Source organism: Cydia pomonella, chromosome 20 (assembly GCF_033807575.1).
Source record: "Cydia pomonella isolate Wapato2018A chromosome 20, ilCydPomo1, whole genome shotgun sequence".
In the NCBI taxonomy this organism is placed as follows: domain Eukaryota; kingdom Metazoa; phylum Arthropoda; class Insecta; order Lepidoptera; family Tortricidae; genus Cydia; species Cydia pomonella.
In genome coordinates, this window is record NC_084722.1 from 11,012,336 (window position 1) to 11,039,169 (window position 26,834).

Below are 26,834 nucleotides of genomic sequence, written 5' to 3' on the forward strand. Positions count from 1 at the left end.
GTTGTCTTATGTATGGCGATAAGTGACAATGATTGCCATCATCATAGCCGTGTTGAACCTATTAAATGTTAATAATAAATGTGTTGAAGGTGTACACAAACGACAATTATAGCACTGTCTCATTCATTTTAACTCATACATAGGTACAGGTATTTATTTTAATTAAAACGTACATGCCTTTGTCACGTTTTTGCCGATAATGATAAACAAATAATATGGTTAAGTTAAAAATAAGTGTAAAAGCCATAAATGTTTTCTTGTGAAAACATTTTGCTTGTGGATCGGCGGTTTTATTTCTGTACATTTTTTTATTATCATAAAAGTCCTCCCATCATAAAAAGCCGGGGGTAGAAGGCTGTTATTAACTTTGCCGTCGCAGTTCATTATTATAACTATTGCCTGTAAGACAGGAATGGCTAGGTTGGCGGCATTTCGACATAAAACGCGGTTTTTACATAGATATTAAATAGGTACCTATACCAGTTTGGTTTTTAAGATTTAACCAAAGTAAAAAGATTTTGAAAAATTATAAATCTTACAAATCTAACGACTTGTTAAAATTTAAATGCATTGAGCTGATTGCTCTCTGAAAAATAATGCCGTCTCTTTTTCATAATTTAGCTAAAATAATACATTTTACGTGACGTGCATAAGTAAATAGTTGTCTTTGGTTTGTTGATTTACGAGTATATGTATATATATATATCGGCACTTCCCGCCCATGGTTGTAACTACTTAACTTTGCTGCTACCCAAAAGTTGTTTGGAAGAGATCGCTTTTTAGCCATAAGACCGTCTGTTCTTACCTAGTCTTGAACTTGCATTTCGTTTTCTGTGTAATTTTTAACTTTAAACTTGGTGCGTAAATACATATTAGATATACTTTTATAAAAACATGCAGTATTGTTAACAAAAATAGAAAGAGGTTAATGATGAGAATCAATGCATATGTTTTTTGCGGCTATTTTTAGATTGTCTGATTATTTTGCAACAAATAGGATAAGGTCAAAACAAATTCATAATTTCATAAAGGAACTACTACAAATGTTAGCGACCACCCGTCGATTGCCGAGTAAAATGCTACGAAACCCCAAACTTTTGTATAATGGAAGTTCCAGTGATAGCATTTAAATAAACAATTTATGCAATTATTTCTGTTAGTTACTGGTAGGTGTCGTCACGTTTTAAACTAGCATGTTGTTTATCAAACTTGTTAATTAATAGCATTACATTATATTAATTAATCATTTATCACACTTTTTTATACCTAATGTTTAATTTTACCATCATCATTATGCTAGTCTAGTTACATATTAACATTTTAACATTATCAGAAAGTAACAATATTCTGGGAATCATTTTATTAGCATAAGTAGATAGGTTAAATTATTAAATTATAAGGATATTATATACAAAGATAAACATATTACCTATTATAAATACTTACATGTATAAGCTCCCGCTTTATACCTATTTCAAACACTAAAATATTGTTCGATTGACCAACTTACTACCCAATCTGCCCAGTCATTTAAATCCAAAACCAGACAGGTAGATTGAAAACGAAATGTCATTTTAGTATCTTGGGTATAAAAACAGAGTTTAAACTCGTAGGTTTGTGCATTGTAATGTACACTCTGTATCATCTAATTGTAACCATTCATAAACCAAATAAAGTATATTAATTGCATTAACAAAATTAATTCCATCGAATTTAAACTGTCGTGAGACATACTAACATTAAGCTAATTTTACGGTTTACACGCACGTGTTTTTAGTCACTCGCGCGACATCTTTCGGAGAGCCTAGGTCTCCTTTCTCAAGCACTGACAGTGCGAGAAGCGTTCACGACGGCCGTGCTTAGCGCACTAAAAACACGTGAGTGTAAACCGTAAAATTAGTTTGAAATTAATTCCAATTCAAGATACAATAAGGTTCAAATTAAAAATAGGAAAATTTTGTATGGCGGGCCTTATAAGATTAAGCACTTTTTGCTAATGTCTGTTTTCCGACTTGCTCTCTTCTACTTTCATGATGACTGTTAAAGAATATTATTTCTTTTGTAACACGCTTCCAAAAATTATCAGTAAAATTATTGTTAACAATAACCTAAGAGGTAGACGATATTGGGGAATTTGACTTAAATATGTAATCTACTTAAGTATTAACGGCCTAAATAACAGTAACCTTTTGAATTACCTTAAATCGGCTGGATTATCAACTTGTAATTTTTTTAATTCTTTTGGAGTTCTATACTTTTTTGTTGTCAATATTAATAAAACACTACTACATATATACTAATCTATAAGATTTCTCGCCAAATGAAATATATTTTGTTCAACAATAAATAAAATCTAGTGATGTACCTAATCTCAAATTGATGAGATCAGAAGGCTCAGGCAAGAGTGAGAGCATTCGCCATTGAGTACTAGATTTTAAGGTTCATAATTTATTTATTCAAGAATTATTTTCTTTCTAACAAGGTAAGATTATGTGTTCTTTATCTAAAGCAATAAACGTTGTGATAAAGTTATAAATAACTAAAGATAAATTTGTCGCATGACAAGGATTGCGTGACCAATTGTGCTAGGCTTGCTATAAAGGGTTTCTTCTATTATTATGTCTTACTGAGTTCATCGAATAAACTGCTTAACTCCTGAACTTACATACTAGGTAGTAGGTACCTAATTAAAATAACTACAAATTGCTATAATCAATAACTTAAGAGGGAAGTATACGGTCACGTCTGAAAATACCGTTACGGACAAAGTGCCAAAAATATATATACACTACCTTAATATATGGGCAATAAGATCGTGTCTGCATATTTTTGGGACTTTTTTCGTATCGATATTTTCAGACGTAACTCGTCCATACAAAAAAAGAAAACGTTATTCCACTTGTAAATATTTTCCATTCTCCATGATTTTTAGTATGTTATTGACATAATGAAAAACTAGGTTTATAGTTTTAGTTTTTGTTACAGCACACACATAATAATACATTTAATACATTGTTTCTAAAGCGAAACCTATAAACCTAGAATATATTATGCTGAACCGATCGACATGAAAATCAAAGTAAAAAGTTTGTTGAGAGTTAGTGAAAAACGTTTTCTCCCGAAATGGAACTTCATAGAAAAAGTACTGTTCATTTGCTAAGATCGCAAAGCTATTCTTCCCCCTTAATGTTGAGGCAATAAAGACGTGTACGCATATTAATGGCGCTTTGTCCGTGTTGATATTATAGACCTTTGACCTATGTACCTAAGTTAAATATCACTCGACATAATTCGATCCACTCCGAGGTCCTTTTTCAAACAGCGCCCGCGACCACAAAGCGTAAATTACTTATACCTATATTTCCAACCATGTACCAGCACACAATAGTACATTGTACCAATGTACCATAAGCATCTGTTTGTGGTAAGATAATGAGTACGGACGACGTCAAAAATATGTAAACAATTCTGAACTTTATTTTATATTACTAAGGCGAAAAACGTTTACATTATTTTTGCAGTCAAAGTGCAGATCTCATTAGACCGCCCGGATCCTTGCATTGCTAAATCGGTTCAGTGGTTTTAGCGTAATTGGAAAACAAACATACATCGGTTTTTAGTGTTTTTGCGTGCAAGGTGTGTGGTGGGTAATTTAATTACAGGTAAATGTGGGCGACATGAGTACCTACATACGCATATTGCATACAATAGTCAGTATTTAAAAACGCTTAAAGAAAAAAAAATGTCCTGAAAATTCCGTAACTTATAATAAATTAGAAGTCTCTAATTCTTGTATCTCATTTGCTATTAATTTTAAAATTATGTTATAATAAAATACAACTCATGCAAATTTGCAATCGACATTTGTTGATATTATCTTAGCCGTTTCTATATTATTGTCACTTATCACCGTGTATCGAGTCATCGACAAGTATACGAGAAGTTATAAGGTCGAAAGTCAGATGTCCAATCCATAGTGATAAATGATAAAAACTCTACCATAATAGGCCGCATTACATTTAAAGGTTTTGCCATATCTGAGTAGCAAAGTAAACATTATTCTTCTTCTTTATTTGCCATGCCCTAACGGACGTCGGCGACCACCTTTGCCATCTCTCTTCTGCTCTTGGCCATTCTTGTATGTCTGCGTTATTCACGTTCGTCCATTTCTTAATATTGTCAAGCCAGATGAACCTCCTCCTTCCCCTTCCCCTCTTGCCATCAATTCGTCCTTCATTATTAAACAAACATTATTATGATTATGAAAAATCGCTATAAAAATTTGCGTATGTCATAAGTATATCCTAGTCTTATAACTACTCGTTTAGGCTAAGTAGTTTCGATGGTGACTTACATAGAGTCAGACCAAGACAAGTCTGCAACGATTTTGGTAGAACACGCAGTGGCAGTGTTAGTGTGACGTATAAATAACACTGACTTTAGTACTAACGTAGTCGGGTAAAAACACAGGTCTAAAAAGGTTGTCTGACAGTTAAAGTAGGCTTATATTACTTAGTTGTAGAGTCCCGTTGGCCCTAGTCCTAAGCTGATCACTAAAACTATGAGACGATTACTTATCCATTCATTCTTGATCACCAAAAGGTCCCCTTAAATTTACAGCTAGTAAGTAGTATCTTTGACTTTTTCCAAAATGAACAATGGAAGTGAAGTTACGTCCGCTAAGTAAATCCGAGATTATCACCTTATCCTCTTATGAATAGATTTATTCCTTTATCTTGTTTGTGTAAGTGACGATCTTGCAAATATTTCCTTTCAACAATTTTAACAGCTTATTGAAGTTACCTACAAAGCTGGAGGTCCTGGGATTCCATTCCGGTAAGGGTATTATAATCATCAGCGTCTGTAGCACGGTTGCATATGTATCACTTGTCACTATGTATGTATGTATGTATAAACTCTTTATTGTACAAAATATAAATATGGCACAGGATAAGCAGTACAAAGGCGAACTTATCCCTTTAAGGGATTTGTTCCAGTTAACCTTTGAGCAGATGAGAGTTGATGAAGAATGGTAGACAAATATAGCACTGAGTACAATAGACTAGAGGAAAGTCAATAAAATTATAAAAGAGGGCGAAAATAAATTAAATTAAATAGAAGTAATAGTATAACAAATACATATAATACCTATATTATATATACAATCATTATATATTTATAGTCACAAATAAGTTAAATCTGGTCAGATAGCCACAGCTTCTTTAACTGCCCCTTAAGCGATGCTACGGACTGCGATTGTCTTACGGAGCTAGGCAACTCATTCCAAAGCTGAACCGCTCGTACCGCAAAAGATTTACCATACGCACGAGATTTGTGATGAGGTGTTGCTAGTGCAAGATTGGCACTCGATCGAAGGCGATGGCCACTACCGTCTGCCATTTTGAATTTTTGTAAGAGATAAAGAGGAGAAGAAGGAATAAAAAGAACATTAAAAAGAAGAGAAAGAATATGCCTGTCACTTTCGCACTTACATACTTGTTAGAACGTGACACGCATAGTGACAAGTGATAAAAATGTGACCATGCTACAGCCGCAGTTTACCAATATTTGTTCCTGATAATGAACGATCTGAAAGATATGTTCTAGGAATCACGAAGAGATATTAATTTGATGAAGGTACCTAAGTACAAATTTATTCTACGGGAGGCTATTTAACGTATTAGAATTGCTTGTAATCTGGCCGCCAGTATATCTATAGGTATATTTAGGTACGTTGGTGTTGGTGTAAATGTAGATAGACCTATTTATTATGGCCACGACTTGAGTTATCTGTGACGTGTCGAATGTTCCTTGGTATGGTCGACTTTACAAGTATCAGATATATCAAAGCTGCCAAAGTGCTCCAAAATATCTGAACATGCACTCTATCGCCCTGACAATAGAGTCGATTTTAAGATTTTTTTACCTCTGTTTTAAATGTTGCAATGCCCTCCTAGGGTATCATGTTGTAATGAAACTATTGTACCAATTGTAAGACCTAAGTTTTTTTTATATTGATCTCTGAGATTATAAAACTTCGAATAGACTAAAACTGGAACTTTTGGAAAGGTCACACACCAAACGCGGCGTACGTACAGTTTTTTAACTCCCGATCATAAACTCGTTCGTCCATTCTACAACAATCAAACAAAACTTTTACACCTCGCGTCGGTATTTAAAGATCCTTCGAACGCTGTGCTGGCCACAAACTGACATTTATTGGTTAAATTTATGAAGGTCTCAACGACGGTTTATGTTTAATATTCCATATTCAAATCTGAGTGTCCGATTGGTCGCGCGCCATTTCAGATCTACCCATCTATTTTAAAAAGTCTTACGCGCCATTAATTTGGTATATTTTAAAGCTTTTTCAAATTAGCGAGATAAAGATGTGCCTGAGACGTTATGAACGCGGCGGTGCGTGTGATTTTTCGGTAAAATTTACCGCTGTCGTGCTGTTTAGCCTTTTGGCTGGATAATAATAATAAGCTGACACTGCTATCTCTGTCAAGAGGGCTTAACGAGCAAAGATGGTTTTAGAAATATGATCGTCACGTAGTTAAGAGGTCTTTGAATATTATTATTTTTTAATGCCGTGGGCTTTTGGATTGTATATTGTATTGGATCAGGGAACATATTGTATTTTGATTAGTAGATACTTCAGCTGCTTGTTTTATTTCCTTCCAACGACGTCTTTTAAAATTGTTTACGAATTCCTTTGTTTTTAGACAGGCCAAATCTTGTAAAATAGTCTCTGATAATATACTCGTACAGTAATTTCAAGCGCTTTATTTACAATAACAAAATACACAATGGATATATACAGAGGATTACTATAACTAGCTTAAATCTAAAATAGGTCCTTGAGGCATTGTACCAAGGATGCTGGCGGCATTTCCTTTTAGTATCGCAATACTGTTACGTTGTGCGAGGAAGCCGCCAGCTCTTCGGTGACCGTTACGTCAACGTCCAGTAATTATGTCTAGTTCATATTTTAGCAGTCATATCGCCACTACCTATTTATAGCCACATAAAAAAGTCTAATTAGACACCTGGGGTCCTAGCCAAGATAGCATTTGTTAAATAAGCTATATTTTCAAAGCATCTGTCATCCATATGTACTTTTTAGGGTTCCGTAGCCAAATGCCAAAAACCGGAACCCCTATAGATTCGTCATGTCCATCTGTCTGTCCGTTTATGTCACAGCCACTTTTTTCCGAAACTATAAGAGCTATAGCTGTTCAAACTTGGTAAGTAGATGTATTCTATGAACCGCATTAAGATTTTTACACAAAAATAGAAAAAAAAAACAATAAATTTTGGGGGTTCCCCATACTTAGAACTGAAACTCAAAAAATCTTTTTTCATCAAACCATCAAATGGATAGGTCTTTAAAAATGATATTGAGGTTTCTAATATCATTTTTTTCTAAACTGAATAGTTTGCGCGAGAGACACTTCCAAAGTGGTAAAATGTGTGCCCCCCCCCCCGTAACTTCTAAAATAACAGAATGAAAAATCTAAATAAAAATATGTGATATACATTACCATGCAAACTTCCACCGAAAATTGGTTTGAACGAGATCTAGTAAGTAGTTTTTTTTTAATACGTCATAAATGGTACGGAACCCTTCATGGGCGAGTCCGACTCGCACTTGGCCGCTTTTTTTGTTTGGAGTTTTTCAATGTACCATTGTCATTTTAGCTAGCCGTTCTGCGGCGATATCATGGTCGTATTTTTATCACTTGTCATGTCATACATCACTTTCGCACTTACATACTTGTTAGAACGTGACAGGCATGATGACAGATGATAAAAAACCTACCATCTTAGCCTTAGCCCTACTGGCCTCTGGTTAGGAACCTAACAATTTCTGTTGATTATCTTGCATGCAAACTTCATTGTTCCTAAATGTAAAACGCGTCGTTTAGACCTCTAAATATATTTACAGCGGCTGTAACACGGTCGTAGTTTTATCACTTGTGACTATGCCTGTCACGTTATAACAAGTACCTATGTAAGTGCGAAAGTGAGAGTCATAGTGACAAGCGATAAAAATGCGACAGTGCTACAACCGCAGGTAGAGATAGAATGTATCTCGGCCGTGGCTCTCAGAGTGCATGGGGATATGCAATTACCCTAACACTGTCCTTAGTTGCTTGAACAGTGACTAGGCATCCTAAGATTCAAGTGAAGACGCTGGGCACTAAACGAAAAAAAAATGTATTGACTGTCAACTCCTTTTCTCCTCCTCTAGAGAGTCGAAGCAGGTATTATCGGTCAGTGAGTGACCGATAATATCTGCTTCGACTCTCTAAGTTTGTCTCATGTGATCTTTATAATATAATAGTTATTGTTTTACAAAGGGGCAAAGTTGTTGTTGGGCAAACCCGAAAAAGCGAAAGATTCTACAATTGAACCACGAGCGTAGCGAGTGGTTCGTATAATGGAATCTTGAGGGTTGCGAGGGTTTCAAGGCACGAGAGTTAAACAAATTTTGCCGAGTGACACATAAAATTTTTCACCCCACCAACGCGACGAAAATACTAACTGTAAAGTAATGAAAAAAAAATCAAACCTAAATGAACGTTATTAAATATTTCTCATTCAAAACCATCATTTAAAAGTCAATTCTACCAGCCAACATAAGGATACAACTCAGAATTAGCATTAGATTACTTTGCCCCACAGGTGGATAAAATGCAACTTTCTTATCAGTTTTTGAACAAACAAAAGAGCCTTTACCAGTTGGTGTGGTGAAAAAAATATATTGACTGTAAACATAAACACGGGAATGATTCATAATTTGATTCAATATTTAAAATAACACTATAGTAAGTTTTAAATTATAGCTGCCAGCACTAGGCATAAATAATAGAGTACATAACTACATTCAGAAACACGCACATAGGTACGTACCCGGTAATGGCAAAATGCTAATAAAACTTTATTCACCAACTTTATCGATCGTAAAAGAAAATCCTATTATGTTTCTAGCATTCAATGTTGTTGTTCTTACCGCCTAGCGAGCTAACAGTTCTCGGACCATCCAGTATAAAGGATGACATGCTAGACCGGGCCGACAACGGCTACTCTTTTCGGGTATACAATATTACACAATTACAAGATATACAATGTGGCCAAAAAATATGTGCATTCCCGTTGCCAGGGAGTTTTTGGGCTTATACTGAGCAACTTTTACTATGGGACCAACCCCGAAATAACTTAAATTTATATTAAGTACATCTAAAATATCATTTCCTATGACGACTGCTCGGTAATCACGTGGTGCTTTCAATAGAAAACGAAACGCCGGAAGATCCTGCCAGGTCCTGAGGGCCTACCGCGAACCACGTTCGACGTGTTGCCTCCCTGTCACACTTACTTACAAATTTACAAGTGCGACAGAGAGGCAAAACGTCGAACGTGGTTCGCGGTAGGCCCTCTGGCCCGGTCCTGCACGAGTCATCCGAGTCTTCGTTTTTTTTTTTTAGAAAGCATAACGTGATCACCGGTCACCTGTCATAGAAAATGCAGTGTCGGTTGCCTCGGCCCGAACCAGGGTTGTTCTAGCCTGAGTCATCCTTAAGTCCCCATTTTCTTTTCAGGATAATGGTATTATATGGAGTAGGCTATTTTATGGTGTCTAAATCGACCAATATCACTTGTCCCATTTGTACTCTATGCCCTACCTCAGGGGTCACAGATTAGTTTCTTCAGTGGTCCGGTTTTAAAAATAGAATGACCATCGTGGTACGTTTCTACTTGAGTTTATTAAATAAGCAAATGTAATGTACAGGTCGGCGGTCTGAATCCGGACCGCGGTTCGCCATTTGGTAACCCCTGCTCTACCTAATATTTGTGAGACAAGCGTAAATATTAATATTTTATTTAAATTCCGTATTCTATAGTAGTCAGTGCAGCTAAGATGGTCGGCTCTTTATCATTTGCCACTATGCCTGTCACATCCTAACATATATGTAAGTGCGAAAGTGACGCATGACATGACAGGTGATAAAAATGCGACCATGATACCGCTGCAGCTGCGGTATCATGGTCGCATTTTTATCACTTGTCAAGTCATGCGTCACTTTCGCACTTACGTACTTGTTAGAACGTGACAGGCATGATGACAGATGATAAGAAACCGACCATCTTAGCCAGCCAGAAATGATTCAGTCAACTCTATTAATCGAAACACTAGTTCGATCGACATGTTTAGCTAAGCGGTGCGAATAAAACACCAATGGCTACTCAGCACAAACCATTTAAGTTATATAGCTACATACATGCCGATTGGTATGTTTCTTGAGACTTTTCGCTCGATTAGACAGGTTCAATAGGGTCGCGATAACAGCATTACCTTGTGTAGGCATATATTGTAGTTGCATGTTTGTAGTAGACTTACTTGCTAGTACCTAAATACTTGATATCGAGACGCGATGTTGTGTGAGTATACTTTTATGTGTCCCTCTATAAACAGTTTATGAGTGTAACTAACTTTGTAGATTCAATTGTAGATAATAGTAGATACAAGTAGTACTACGCTTGTACGTAAACTAGATAAAGCGAAAAACATCTGCTGCTCGGACCGATTTTAACTCCGTAAATATAATTTAGATTCGTTTCAGCAATAATCGTAGCGGATAAAACAATGCGCCAATAATATCTGCCACCCTGGAATACTTTTCCAAATAAATATAATAAAATTAATAAATATCCACAGTTCAGGTTCAAAAGTATTTGCTATAGTTTATTTGTTATAAATAAAGAGACAAATCTTATTTTGCTAACGCGTAGTCTGTGGTCTGATCTGCTACCTTTGAATCTTACTGTACCTTCCTCTTTCAAAATTCGATAAAAAAAATTGTTACTACATATTTTGTCAAGTTTTGCGATCCAATCCTCTTAACAGTAATACTTGCCTGGAAGAGTAGCTATGACAATTTTTGAAAATTACGGGGCGAGAAATTCAAAAGACAATCCGACACTATATGAGTTATCTGAATTTGTTTTGCCTACCGGTTGATTTGAAGGTGATCCGTTCAGCTGCCCAGTTACGTTGTAAGCAAGAGAACTATTAAAGAGAAGTTTAAACTTTGACCCGGCAGTAAAATGTGCATAAACGTTGGACAATAACAGCAAGGAGCTAGGTCGTAGACTTTAAACACGCGCCATGTTTACAACACAAGTATCCTTGAGATGTTTATCATTTTACGTAGAAAATAGGTTTTTAGGGTCATGATATTATCCAAACCAGCATGAACACTTTGCCATCAGATGGGATGCTAAAAACGCTTAACAAAGACCCTAGGTTTAACTTCACTGATTACATTTGGGTAACCTGTAATCTGGATGGTTGACAATATTACGGTAAACCTGTCAATCTTTCTAGCAGATAGATTAAAGTATTCTTTAAAGGGCATAGGTATATTAACGGTATCAGTGAGTGGCCTCACATAGGAAGGACTTGGGAGCCTAAACATACTCAAGATGACAATCATTGAAAAAAACGCTAATCAAAACTTAAATAATATATGGAAATAGTCACGTGACTTTCCATAGCATCTTTCGTTTGGCATTGGTCGTTGACGCTAGGCCCCCAGGATCACTGATAGCTGTCTGTAATTAGACTAACAGTAATATAAAACTGTTTGCTTACATCAAAGTTCCCTAAAATATATGAGGTATGAAACTCTTGTTCACAGGACGTGGCGAAGCAGGCGGCGCGATGTCGTGTGCCGGCTGCGAGAAGCCGATCTTGGACAAGTTCCTGCTTCACGTGCTCGAGCGCGCGTGGCACGCGGCGTGCGTGCGCTGCGCAGACTGTCGCGCGCCTCTCGCTGACAAGTGCTATTCGAGGGACAACAAGCTGTTCTGCCGCAATGACTTCTTCAGGTGAGCTGACAGCCGTAACTGCACATCCGCTCCGCCGCTGCCGGGCGCCGCTCACCGACAAGTGCTACTCGAGGAACAACAAGATGTTCTGCCGCAATAAGCCGGCAACACACAACCCCTCTGGTGTTGCAGGTGTCCATGGGCGGGTGTTATCGCTTACCATCAGGTTATCCGTCTATTCGCTTGCCTCCTATATCATTCAAAAAAAGAAAAAAATTGACTTCTTCATGTGGGTGTAACTACTGCTATAGGACTTGCACGTGTTGAAGCGTGTTTGAGTATTGACCCATCGACTAATCTCCCATAAAAAAACGTTTCTGAATTAGGTATGTATCCAGATTGCTACCAGATTTCAATGTCTTCTCATCATAAATTATATCTCAAATATGCGGTAGACAAGTGCTACTGGAGTTACAACAAGCTGTCCTGCCGTAATGACTTCTTCAGGTGAAAGCTCTACTTTGATGGAATCTTTGCCGATTGCCTGTTAAGATCGGCCTTGTAAATATAACACGCAGATTCTCAGGCCAGACTGCCATGCCACATACATTATTAATTGGCGGCTTTCCATAGAGAAGGGTCCTTATGCAAATGGAGCATAGGACCCTTTAGGCATGGAACGCCACATTAAGTTTCGATTGGCGTTTTATATCAACGATTGATATCTTGGCTATGTCCCTTGGACAGTTTTCGGAGCTGGGCTAATGGCAATTTTTTTAGGTGAGTACAGTACAGAATGCTGCATAAACTAAAAGGAACAGGAAGTTAATTAAAATAACATATAATTATGTTTTTAAGGGTCTGCAGCAAGCTCAGTTCTCCAAACAAACGCAGGTTGAGCTCTCATTTTAACACATTCTGAGCTACGGTCGTAGCGCTACGTTGTAGCCGATAACATAGGTTTCCCGGTATGTAAAGAAAATGCTTCGTAGAGGCAAAACGACAACGTGTCATGAATTTATGATTAGCGCTAAACGACTAGTTAGATTACTCTAAAACTTTGCATTACTTACAATATGATAAGGTATATCTCTTATAAGCTGGAGCTACATAAAATAATTACAGGCATAGATATACCTTATGTCATTGTTGTGTACAAAGTTTCATTTCAATCCAACACGTAGTTTTAAAATGAGAACGAAACTCCCTTTGTATGGGAAGGTGAAATTCGGCTGAGCTTGCTGCGGACTCTAAACCAGTAACTTCGCAACCTCGTGGCAAACTAGCTTCTTCATGTAAACAAGAAAACCGAAAATCTATCGAGAATGAAGGACATTTTCACATTCCAAAGTTAGTTAGAAATACCTTGTTATCTATTACGATGCGACATCAAACGACTTGCATACCCGGTCTGTGCTGCATTAACACATTTAACATTTACTGCTAGCGCGCTACGAGATCAGCTGATAGCACGTGGTTTCCGCTTTGTAACAAAAAGCGCCCACGAACAGAGAACCTGCCTAGCTGGTCGCTGGTAGTGAATGTGTTAATAGTATTAAAAGTAAAAACTTTAATTGCAGCTTGCTTATGCCTTTCAGATGTTAAACTTCTCCCCCTTGGTGAAGAACACCAACAAATGAAAATACCTGAAACTAGTTACTCCTCCAAAGCCCAGGATTTATTGATGTTTTTTGTTTCATATTTATATGGTCCATGTATCCGGTATCCTCCGGTAACCTCTTTTAAATTTGTCTTTAAATGTTTTTCTTAAACCACAATGAAAAAGTATACTGCGTATGAAATTTTTTATAAAAAAAAATACTTGTTTGCTCTTGAGCGTACATTAAAACACAACTGTGAGAATAGCCTGCAAGCGGTGGTAAACGTTTCCGACCACCCTTAGACAAAAACTGCCCACTAAATTGTTAAATCGTAGGGTTTGGCGCCAAAACTGTCAGTAAAAAAAGTAATTCCATCGTAGGTCAGGTAACAGCGGAAAAAGGTTCACTTACCACTTCCGCCGCCTTGATGGTTTAATTTCGTATGTTTTTCGTAATTTGATGAGTTCATTCGGCGACATTTCGGCCTTAAGTGATGTCATTTCCGTTTGCTTGACACCGCGCTATTAAATTTATGGTTTGTTTTTTCTCTTAAAACAGATAAGTTTTTTTTAAAGCAGATAACTCTTTTATAAACGCTCATGGACATGGGACACTGTAAATAAATTATATTTATGGCTGATCAGTGCTGTTCAAGAATTGGATAAGTTAATCTCAGTCAAATGTATTTCAAGATATAAAAGTCAGTATTTACGCTTTAGCGTTGACAAACTTGGTTATGGTCTGTAAAAGATTATAGCTTTAAGACATGCACAGTGCACAAACAACCAGCATTTTAAATTTATTGTCCCCTACGCTCAGACGTCACGATTTATTCTTTGCTTGGAGACTTTAAAATAATTACCCATCAAAGACCGAAAGACTCTGCCCGCGGGCTATTGCAAACTTAACTTCGTTCAGCGCATAAAACATTCAGCCAGACATGAGATGCCATTAAAAAATTAAAATACAACGAAGCAATCCAAAGACAGAATTAAATCACGTTTAAGATTGCCGTTCAATATATTATAGTTAGGCTAACATATAAAGTCATTAGGAGGCGCGAAATTTGAAAAATCTGTAGGCAATAGGCAATCAATCGCGCTTCTAAGTTTTTTTTTTATTTGTTTCCTGGTTTTAGTAACCAGACTGTATGATGATCGATTTTTGAAATCTCGATAATTGTCGGCAGTAGTTACATTGCGAAAATAACATCGCGGGTTGCCGGCGTACAAGTTTATGTTTTATTCATATGGCCTCCATCGTTTATGCAAATGGTGCTGGTAATAATTCAAAGTGATGATAAAATAATAAAAAAGTTGCGTTCGCAGTGTGTTTTGTTGATATGCGTAAACCACAAAGGCGAACCATCAATATGGTGACGACCGCAAACTAAAAAAAAATGTTTTATTTTCCTATATTCATGAATACCCATAGTTTGGCAAGCCTATTCCGTTAGTAGAAAAAGGCGGCAAAGCTCGTAAAAAAGTAAGCGCGAGGCTTGTCTCTCCATAGAAACTTTGAATTTCGCGCCTTTTTCTACTGACTTTACTCGTATATGTTAGCCTGACTATAATATATTGAACAGCAATCTTGAAAATGATTTAATTCTGTCTTTGGATTATTTCGTTGTAAACCCAAGATGCATATCTCACATTTTCATTGTTATAACTTCAAAAATTAATTTGGTCAAATAATAAGTAAAAAAAAAAAGATTTTGCCTACAAGTAAGTACGCGCACGTGCAGAACTACAAATGTCAAATGAGGTAAAGTTTAAAGTATTATAATATAAACGACGAACAAACGATAAACGACGCGAGAGATATTTAAAACTGACCTGACAAAATAAGTTGAAAGGTTAAGGTTCATTACATCGAATAACTTTTCATCTACTCTCCACTTTTCAAAAATTAGTTGAAAACCAAGTCGTTCACTAACTTAAATGTGTCAGTGATTCTCCTAATCATAAGACATTTCTTGTCATTAGTGAATCGCATCGCAACTGGTAGGTACATTGGTTTGATGTTGGTTCCGACTGTTGCTGATTTTTTGCTTCGAAGCTACTGTGTAAAACTGCAAAAAATTCACGTATCGAATAAATAGATTGGAATGTTGTTCACAAGAACATAAACGTTGTTTTTGATGAAAAAACACCATTAAAGTCCTGCCTTGGAGGTAATCGACAGTAACCAACGATTTTTGTAATTGACCTTTCTACCAACAATTAATTTGATACTCAGTTGGTATTTACATACAAGTTTGTTTGGAAGCGACCAATGGCGACCATTCCACTGTTATTAGTGATCATTTAGATGTTGAGCTTTGACTATTTAGTGCAGTTCGTATGCTTATGGCTCACAACGTATAAGTATTATGGTAGCAGGTTCTTCGAAATACCAATTTTAATGTTTCGACAGTGTGTTCTCATGTAAAAATATGAAATTAAAATTGACCAGACCAAGAAGATCTGTTGTTGATAGTCTCATTCTACAAAATGACGAGGTCAATCACCCTGTGCCTAAAGGCTCTTAATGTTAGAGCGTGACAGTTGTCCTTAAAACCAACGACGTGTTTTTAATATAAGATTATCTATATTTATGTAAAAATATATTGTTATGAATTGAATGTTTGATTATCATGCTCATATAAATAACGCTGATTTTCGTTTTCAGGCGATATGGAACGAAATGCAGTGGTTGCGGGCACGGCATATCCCCCTCTGACCTGGTCCGGAAAGCGAGAGAAAAAGTCTTCCATCTCAACTGCTTCACTTGCCTCGTCTGCAGAAAGCAGCTTTCCACCGGCGAGGAACTATACGTCCTTGATGACAACAAGTTTATTTGTAAGGAGGACTACCTGGCTGGAAAGACACCGACGACGCAGCATTGTAAGTCATTTTTGTTTTTAAAAAGTTTGTTTTCTAATTTTGAAATTGGGCTTTGGGCGCTCCAAAACAAAAACATTGATGTACACTTTATTAGATTAGGAAATCAATTATTTGATTATTGACCATACAGTGATATCATGACTGCTATTGCTAATATACCTTTTTGTGTCCTATTCTTTTCTAATAATCAATTTCAACATATTTTGAAATGAACCGATTCTTATTTGCAGATTGGATAGCAAACGTTATTTGCGTAACCTATACATCGACATACGCGATCACGTTTGCAATTAACTCAATGTTGGCATACTTGTTAAAAAATAAATGAGGTCTTTTATTGTCCCCGACTCGATTCGTACCCAATCGGTGTCGAATAATTACATTTCTAAAACACGACCACGTCCCCTTCAATTTTCGAACGTGACATGTGAGAATTGCATTCTCAGTTTAAAATGCGTTTTTTATTGTTTAAGAACGTATCGCGGCAACAATAAAACTCTCGTAGCACCCATTTCGAAATCGGATTTTTCGATCAATACGAACCGTAACCGAACCCAATGAAAAAAGAATCGAAAAAAGACCAAGGCGTCGGACAAAAAGCCAACCGCATTACACATTAGCCACGTCTCCACGCGGTAGTGCCGTAGACATCTTTTTTTACTTTTTATGAACTGCTTTGTCGATGGCAACACCTTGACGTGAGTTAGAAAAAAGTGACGGATTGTAGACAAGAAAATCGTGACCTGAAGTACCGAATACATAGTGACAGTACAAATATTTTGACTGGGGCATATCAATCCCTTTTCAAATAAGTTTGAATAAGGTCAAAGGATTATTTATATCTATAGAAACACGAGGGCTTTAAACTATGGACTGAGCCACTCTACTCGTTTAAATTCCGGTTTTTCTGGTTTCATTGCTAATTACTATGTACATAAAATAAATATATGCTATATATGTGCTACTGAATCTTTAATGGCAGTTTGTGGAGACGTTAAACTGGTAATCGCTTTGATAAAATATGGCTGTTCTAGTTATTAAAAACCAAGTAGCTTGAGATGTTGAAGTATAAATGTATAAGTATACCAGTTCATTATACTTCAGTATTCATGAACTCTTCGTCCCGCCAAAGACTATTTCAAATAATATCAAGAAATATTACTAATTAACTATACCTAAATCATACTAACTAGTTCAATTGCAATTAATGACATTAATACTATAGACAGTATTTGATCTACGTCATTATTATGTTATAACGTAGATCAAATATTTCCGCTGCACATTTACAATATTCTTCGTACTATTGGCGTTGGTGCTGGTGGCAATTTATAATTAAACTCTATTTTATTATACTGGCAACAATGTTCTATCTTTGAAAAACGCTCATATTCATGCCCATCAGCTTCTAGAGCAACCAAAGGCGCTTTTCTCGAACGGTATTAGTAATATTATTAGTGTATTGCCATGGTAACTTATACGACTTGACAAGGGCCTATTTCTTAAGCGGTATTAGACTAATATTATTAGTCAATGAACTGTCAAATCGTATGGGTCTCCATGAACACACAAATAATATTAGCCTAATAAGGGGGCCATTTCTCGAACGGCATTGGACTAATACTAGTCCACGATCTGTTAAGTCGTATGGATTACCATGGCAACACACTAATAATATTAGACTAATATCGTTCGAGAAATGGGCCCCAGGTTCGAGTAATGGGTCCCAGGACGGAGAAAAATTTGATATTCGTATCCTCTGCTTTCCTATAAACCTATGTCATTCAAAGGAGTTGCCAGTAATGAGAAATTTGGCATATACTGCTCAAAAAACAGCAAGTACAACGTATTCTTGGTTAAGCGATTTTACAGATTCTAACCCTGATTTCGCACTCGCGTTAAGTGGCGCCAGTGTAGGCTTAGTCACGCTTAAAATAGTCAAATGTTTGCTTGTAAAGAGAACAGTTACTGAGCGGCCACACCACATAGTCTGGTCAACTGATCGTGGCAGATAAGTAATGCTGCTGTCAAATGATTTGTTGACTACATACGACAAAGCTACGGAACGGAAATATTAATGCGGTAGAGTGAGATAGCTGTATGTGAAAAAAGTTATTGTGCAGCAATGTAAAATAAAATTAAAATGTTCGCCAATTTGATTATTTATAAATAAAATTTTACTAGGTGCTCATTATGGATGGATGTAACGAGGTCGGTGTCAATTCAGTCACACAATTTTTTGAAAACGTTAAAATGAATTAGAAAGCTAATTTAATATGAAATAATTTTTAATTAAAATGTTGCACAAAGTACAGCCAAACTATCGTAATATAACGTATAAAATAGAAATATAGAAAAATAAGTAAATAAGCATAGAGTGCTAACTCCATACATCAGTTTTCTTATTAAAACGCGGGTTATTTCGCACTCGACATTAGCGGATTTATCAGTACCGCTACTTGTCACTAGATGTCTCGAGTGTCTCGACTGATGAAAAGTGTGGTGCTCAACAATTTACTACAAACATGACAAGCAGAAGGAGTTAAAAATAGAGTACCTGTTAATCCGGTTATATTATTAGCGCTGAAAATTGTTGAGCATTAGAATTTTCGTTCGTCGAGACATCTATTGTCAAGTAGCAGTACTGATAAATCCGCTAATTGACGCTAGATGTCGACTGCGAAATAACCTGCCTTTTGGAAAAAAAACTGATGTATTGAATTAGCACTCTAAGCTTACTTATTTCGCTATGACATAATCAAATAAACGCGGCTTGAACCTAAATCTGAAAGTATCAGCTATTGGTTAAATACTTAAATATATAATAATTTGAGATTTCCACCTTTTTCAATTTGCCATGACTGGCTGGCCAGACTATATCTATGACAAATGGCCGTCAAAACAAAGTATACTAAATGTCAGAAGTTACGACACTTTAGAACGTTGGCAAAAATGTGACATTAGTGTAGACTTGGTTAATAGCTCACAAATAATGTGGACTGTTAAATTTTAAAGTCCGTAGTTTAACGTAATGTCCACTCAATACAAGTTTGTTTGTTTAAAACAGTCTTTCAGACATAACTTTGCTCACGTTAAAGATAGCATCTGTTTTAATTAGGGATGTCATGAATATTCAAATGTCGATGCGAATATGTTTTAAACACTAGCATTCGCATCAAATGAAGTGAATGTTTTGCGATGCGAATGTGCGCAGGTGCGCAAACTGTATTCAAGTAATGTATTATGACCAGTCGACAGCATTTCTCAACTCTATAACATCCCGTTCTAAGGTGACATGTTTTATGTACTACAGATTTTTTTATAATTATGAATGATAGTAACAACTACACATTCCCTAACATTAGTATATTCGCATTTGGGAATTCGCATCTTGGACATTCGGATTCGCATTCGCATTCACGAATGTGAAGAATGCTACATTCGTGACATCCCTGCTTGAATAGACTATGCTTTGTGAAATAATACATTTGTAGAATAATACTTTACTACCAATAAAACGTAGAACCTACTTTAGAGATACTCGAAACATTGATAACTTTGGCAGAAGAAAAGGCGCGAAAATCAAATTTTCTATAGGACGTCAACTCTTCGCGCCTACATTTTTTAAAATTTCCGCCTTTTTCCACTGACAAAGTGGGTGTGCCAGATAAATGCTACGTCAATGTAGACTTTTTGTGACTGGAAAAAGTATGAGGAAATCCGAAACCATTGAAGGCCTTTTATGCCTTTTTTATGGCAACACTGCTTTTATTTCGGACTTCCCTATTCTAATCCAAATAAATTAACGTTTTGTAAATACTTACCTGAAATTGTTAAAGTAAACGAATTGAACTATCACGTGATTAGCCTCCCTGTGCATATTTAAAGGCTTTAGGGTAGCAAAAGGCATTCAAAATTGCTTAGAGTTAGACCAAGCTAACTTCGCAGCGGTTTTGATACGCCAGACGACGCAAGTGTTATTTAATAAACGTCAAAATCTCATAGAACTTTGACGTTTAAAAGAACACTTGCACCGTCTATCTATCAAAATCGTCTTACTATCAAAATGGCTGCCAACTAGTTTGGTCTAATACAAAATTATATAAAAAACTGCAGATATTTATTTTCTTTGTTTCAACCAATAGTCCTCGTGATTCTAACCTCGTGAGTCGAAATAACCCAAAAATTACTTTTAAACCCCCATGTAGGAGAAGTACCTACCTAAGTGGATTGTGCCCCGAAAATTAAATCGAACGAAAAATGCGCATTTTTCGTATTTCAAAAGTTCATAATCAGTAAAAGTAAACAGAAAACAAACTAGCCATACGACGGGGTTGCCATGTTTGCACAAACATGTGTCCGCCCGCGGCGTTGCGTTATTTGCTCGGGGTAATTGTGTTTAGATATTGTTAGAGTGGAATAATGTTGGCAAATATACTTGCTTCTACGCTCAATCGGGTAGGCTAGTGTTATTGTAGATATTAAAATGGAAATTGCTTAGATATGTGAGGCCGCGGCCAGTAGTGTCTACGATAAAAGTTAGCAACGTACAGTATGGTATATACCTATGTGATTATACGAGACCTCTTGAATTTATCATTTATACTCTGTCATTTAAATGTACTTATAAAAAAAAACAGCGGTGCGACGGTATTGGTAGTCTAAACAGGTAGCTAATATACTTCTGAGAGCAAATCTGTTTGTAGGAGCTCTACATATGTATATGTGATATGAAAAAGTAATAATACCTACTTACACTAGAAAAATAACATAAATTAGGTACTTTTCCTCAAGACCGCACCAAAATTTCGTACAGCTTTTAAAATAAAAAATATAAATAATTTGTATGAATATTGATTTTTATCATATTTACCAAATTTATCAAAATATTTTTAAACCGCGTATGAAAAAACAGCTTAACCGAGAGGGGAGTGTTATCTCTGCCCGTCCCCACGCAGTCGCAACGATACGTATCTATGTCATACAAAGCCTTTCCAAAAGAAAAGGTCGGTAACATGTATCATCTTTATATGACTTACGTCCTTTCGCATTTCAGCGGGTAAATCGCATCTTCAAACTTACCCAGGAACAAAAGGTAGCAATTCACTAACTTTTGTATATTGACATAATGCGTTTTGTAGTTGGGTGTTTTCTCTTTCGCTGGTTGGGCTAAACCCGGCTTGGAACGGATTAGACTTATGCGATTATTGATATTGTTCTCCGAAATGGAATATCGTTTGAGATTATGCTAGGTAAACATGTTTCAAATAGTTATTAAGTACATGTTCTTGATATTTGTCGGTATATCTGTCCTAAAAGAAGTTTCTTTAAAGTACTCTTTTTTCTCAAATTTCCTTAAAAATATAGAGCAAATACATTGACCAAGCAAAATTGACTCTGAGGCAAATACTCATTTAGGGGTTATTATGTTATTTCTGTGAGATCTTAACCAAATCCAGTCTTTATCTCTCTAAAAATCTCTTTCCATATTCCAGTACATATTATATTTTCTACATTTCACCATTTTGTTCCTCAGTTTGGCCAGAAATTTGGCTGAATGAGCCAAATGCCTTAAGATAAGAAAAAAAAAAACAACCGGATTATTCTATCCAGTAACGTAACCAGTAACTTAAGAAATTTGGCAGAATAAGCCAACTCGTCGTCTCAAGATAAAAGAAAACAGTGTTATCATTGCTTAACCAGCCAGTAACCCTTGGGATAAATCTACGCTACGCTCGGGTAAATCTATTTCCACGTGTACCGGACGTGTGCGATATCGCTTATCAATCAAATGCACGCGTTGATGACGGTCGAGTTTTCCGCGCTTTGTGTGGGAGCTACCCCAGCTTTTTATAGTCGTATAACTAGAACTCCTTTATAAATAAATAAATAGATATTATAGGATATTATTACACAAATTGACTAAGTCCCACAGTAAGCTCAATAAGGCTTGTGTTGAGGGTACTTAGACAACGATATATATAATATATAAATATTTATAAATACTTAAATACATAGAAAACACCCATGACTCAGGAACAAATATCCATGCTCATCACACGAATAAATGCCCTTACCAGGATTTGAACCCGGGACCATCAGCTTCGTAGGCAGGGTCACTACCCACTAGGCCAAACCGGTCGTCAATTTATGGTGTGGTGTAGTGCTTGCGTTTCTAAAAATATGCGAAAAAAGAATAATTTTGTTCATATCTTTACATAATATAGGTACACTATATAACGTGATAAATACCTAGTTGGTGATTGTCACTAATTGATCTTGAAGTTTTTTTTGGAGAAAGAAAATAGCATGACTATGCTGACTATGGGAACCAACCTAATTATTATACAATCTATTTGTATTTTTCGCTCCATAAATCTCTTCGATTTTTATTTCGCAAATATGCTTCGAAAACGTACGAGATCATAATTATAGTAGACATTGACAAGTTTTTACGCGATAAACCTGTGAAGTACGTGTGAAGCCACTGATTGGCAAACAAATGGTGGCATTGCATGCAACTTTGTAACTCACACAACATTGTTTTATAGGTACGTTTGCACAGACTCACTAAAAAACGATCACTTATCCGAGTCTACGTCGGACGCCGGTGAAATTGCCGACGGCTTATGCAACATAAAAAATAACAGATCGGCATTAATGCAATATTAATAACATAACTGCTTACGTTGCCCTCGTCCCACAATAGGGTTGAACCCTCGCAAATATCCCGTGTTTGTGCAGCAACCGATACTGGCAACCCCGGAAATGTTGTTGTTTTAAATGGCTACGCTTTGGCGCGCTCCGTTTATGCCAGAGGTAATCATAGACAATTTAGATGCTTATTTTTTAAGCGTAATTTTTAACCGGTTACGAATCGCGCCCAACCGTTTTGTGTAACTTATAATTATTTAAAATGTAGGTGCAATTTTGTCGATGCTTCTGATCGTATCTAGTAATATTTTTCGACTATTAAGAGAATATAACGCAGAACAAAAATTGCTTATTGTTTTTTCAATGGCAATGAATGGCCGCGCAAAAAAAAAATCGTAAACAAAACATCAGAAGACCATATTAGACTACGTTTATAAATACTGTAATTTGACACTTACCCGTCAGTAACAAGAGCGAAGGTAGATCGTAGATACATATAGATATGTATAGTCACGTAGAGACGAATAGCGTGGAATGGAGGAGACCGATAGAATCCCATTTCGCCGGGAGGGGGGAGGCGGCCATTCTCGCGACCCTGCAACCGACGGCACGATCGACTTTATACGGGGCGTCCTATTTTCAAATCCCTTGAATATATTCCGTCATTTACGGGTGGAAGATCGAGAGATCGGGAGATTTAGTACATACTGAAACCTTCAGTGGGGTTTGATGGAAGTTTACACTTTCTTATGCACAGGCTTTAGTGACTTTGTTTTGTATAAGAAATAGCTAGATGTAACTTTGTTTCTACGATTAAAGTTGAGCAAATTAAACGTACCTATTTATTAAAATTGTTCTGGTTAGAATCCCTCAAATTTATCTTGTGGCAATTTTCACATATGTAAAGGTGACGTTCGGATGTAAACTGCAGCTGCATTACTGTTGCGGCGTCTTTGTTGCCGCCTCTATTTCTGTCGATTTCGCCGCCACATGCCGCAATTATGATGTTCATTCTGTCACTTATTTTATCGAGGAAATTGACATTGGCATTCAAATGTCACTTTAATGTAAACAACACAACGGTGAGAGGTATCCATTTTAAACTACTGTCCTTAATAACATGTTATGTGAACATCCAAAAATTCGCCTCAAAATCACAAAAAAATACCTCAAATTAAATAGATAACGGCTGCTACAATTGGGCACTATCAACATTCTTTAAGAGAAACCATCAATACCGGCAGCGAATAGTTCGCGGTGCTTTACCCACTTTTCCTTAATTATCTAACGCCTCGGCCATCCTGCGTCTGTCATTAATTTTTATTCGCCATTAAAACGATCGATAGGTAGCTCGTAAACCTGCAGCAGTAAACGTTTATGTTTGGGTTTATGACGTTTTAATGTAGCGTTTTTGAAAGCTCGGACTCGCGGGTTTCTAGTTTATATGAACTCACGGAATAGAATTATAGGTAGTAAAATATGACGCGAGGTTGGTTGCAAAAATGCCATGAAAATGTGTCGTTATACCTTTATAAGCTTACCTACGTTATTTTCGAGGTTACGTTCAGAAAGTTTACTACTTTATCACTTTTATCCAGATTTAAGTTAAAGCTGGGGAAATTTGGCATTTTTGCTCCTAAAAGTTCATATATTTACGGCACTTTTTTGGATAGACGCCTTTCAATGTACCTATAAACTTACCTAAAAAGATGGTTATTATAAACAGCGACTTGTGCCACAGCGACTTTGTCACTAGAAAAGGGCGGTAAAACATTTGTAGGCGCGAGCGGTTGTTCTCGCATAGAAAACTTTTTTCTTCTGACGAGTTGGATGTGTTTCAGTATATGTATAGTGCACTGCTGCCCACAATTATGTTGGTGCAGAATCGGGCAAGTGCATGACAAAATAGAGATAGCTGTTAGGCGAACGGTATTTTCACCGATTACCTCTACTTAGAGCGGACAAATAAAAACATCGAAAAAACTAATCGGTCAACGATTTACAGAGTCGGGAGCGCGCCCCGAGGGCAAATTATCGATAATCGACCGACTAACCAAATAGCCGGTGTCGATACAAGTTATCGACAGTAATCGTTATAATCGCTAGTGCCGCGCGATTGTTGCCGGTCGCCATTACGGGACGTGCGCGGCGTTTCAACGAGCCCCCATCCTCTCTGACCCATCATTGTCTATGCCCGATAACTTTTTTCCGCACCAAGAAGGTGTACCAGAGAGCTCCACAAAAACTGGTGACCTCAACAGCTTTTTGTACACGCTTATTATTGAAATTATTATTTATTAACTGTAATTGGCGGCGACGTTTTGAGGGTTAAGTTCGGCGTTTAGCGTAATTTGGACGATTCGACTTTTTGGAGGGTTTATTAGTGGATAATTATTAGTTGAACGGAGGTCGTATCGCATGGGACTTTGTGATTACACTCATAAAACTAATGTTTAATTCCATCCAACTGCGCATAACCACTACTTGTACTCCAATAGCATTGCATGTAGGTACTCGTAACTTATCTCTACTTTTTATACATATTAATAATTTACCAGCTAATCTATCTACGATCTACACTACCACGGTTTCCATATCATGACAGCATCAACGATATTATGGTTGTGTGCACTGGCAAAACTAGAGTTTCCCTTTCAGTGCTCAGCGCGAAAGGCAGTTCTTTTTTCAAATTATTATTTTTCTTCACCGCGTATTGTTTGCAGGTAAAAGGCGTGAAATTGAAGGGCGCCCTCGAGCGTGAGTGTGTTGAACTTTCAGCTCGTGTTTGGAATGTTCTGAAGAGTCGTTGCACTCAGAAGTTTTGTTTACACCGTGGCGTATTTTATTTTCGTGATGTTTAAAAAAGTTACTCAAAAAAAGCTTTTGTAAGAGTATTTTGCTTTGAATATTTTTCCTCATTTCATTGGCATTGCTTTTGTCTTCCATTTATTTTGTGTAAATTATAAATCAAAATGGCATTCTTCTGAGCCGATTAAGCAACTTTTCGGGAAGTCAAAGTCGATTCAGAATGTTCAATTTAATAAAACTTCAAAGTTGTGTAACAATGCCTGAATTTTTGACATGTTGCTTAATTGTTCCAATGAAAAAAGGTGGCTCGGTGACATTTTTCCTAAAATCAGTCTAAAAATGCGACCATTACCACTTGGTCATACCATTTTTTTTCGTTTTTCCTGGGTTTGGATTCATTATCTTTATGAAAATAAGCAAAGCGAAAAAGTAAGACTTTATGTTTAGGTATTAGTTGCTTTCGTCAAATATTGATAAACGTAAAATATACGAAAATGACTCCTTCCAATTTTTCCAAGAATTCCCATTACCAAAAACAACAATGACATTGAAACAAGAAAAACAATCAGAAATCCTCTTCCCAGACCCGGGGCGAAGTTCTGAAACTGTCATCGTGGACCCCAAATACCTACCCTACCCTACCCAGGGGGAGCCGGTAGGGTAGATAAGGAAATATTATTTCCCGCGAACCCGTCTGTACCGTTTAGATTGGAACTGAATTCGCTATTTTAAGGGCTTTGATATTTCGTGAAGTCAGCATTGAAATTACCTATTTCTTTCTTATAAAAAGTAACGATGAGTTTGAGTAAATTTTCGTTTATAAGTTTAAAGACTTTTATAGATTGATATGTTACAATAACTTTATCGTAGGGATGTGACGACCCCATCGCCCGCTGGTTTTACCAGTGCAATCAGTCAACGCAGGGCAGCTTGTGGCGAGCTGTTGGGGAGTAGCGACCTCACGTACCCGAGTGCTCCTGGGGAGTTCTGTTAGCCGCAAGGAGGGTGGGTGCTACAGGATTCTCTGCCTCTGGCCTGGCTTAGCCGG

General features: G+C 36.7%; 1 protein-coding gene across 1 annotated transcript in view; it reads left to right on the forward strand.

Moving 5' to 3' along the window:
• LOC133528881 (LIM/homeobox protein Lhx1) overlaps positions 1 to 26,834 on the forward strand; it is a 93,772-nt gene that overhangs the window by 4,124 nt on the left and 62,814 nt on the right. The window contains 2 exon segments of the mRNA XM_061866370.1: positions 11,709 to 11,898; positions 16,110 to 16,324. Coding sequence (XP_061722354.1) covers positions 11,709 to 11,898; positions 16,110 to 16,324 — 405 coding nt within the window.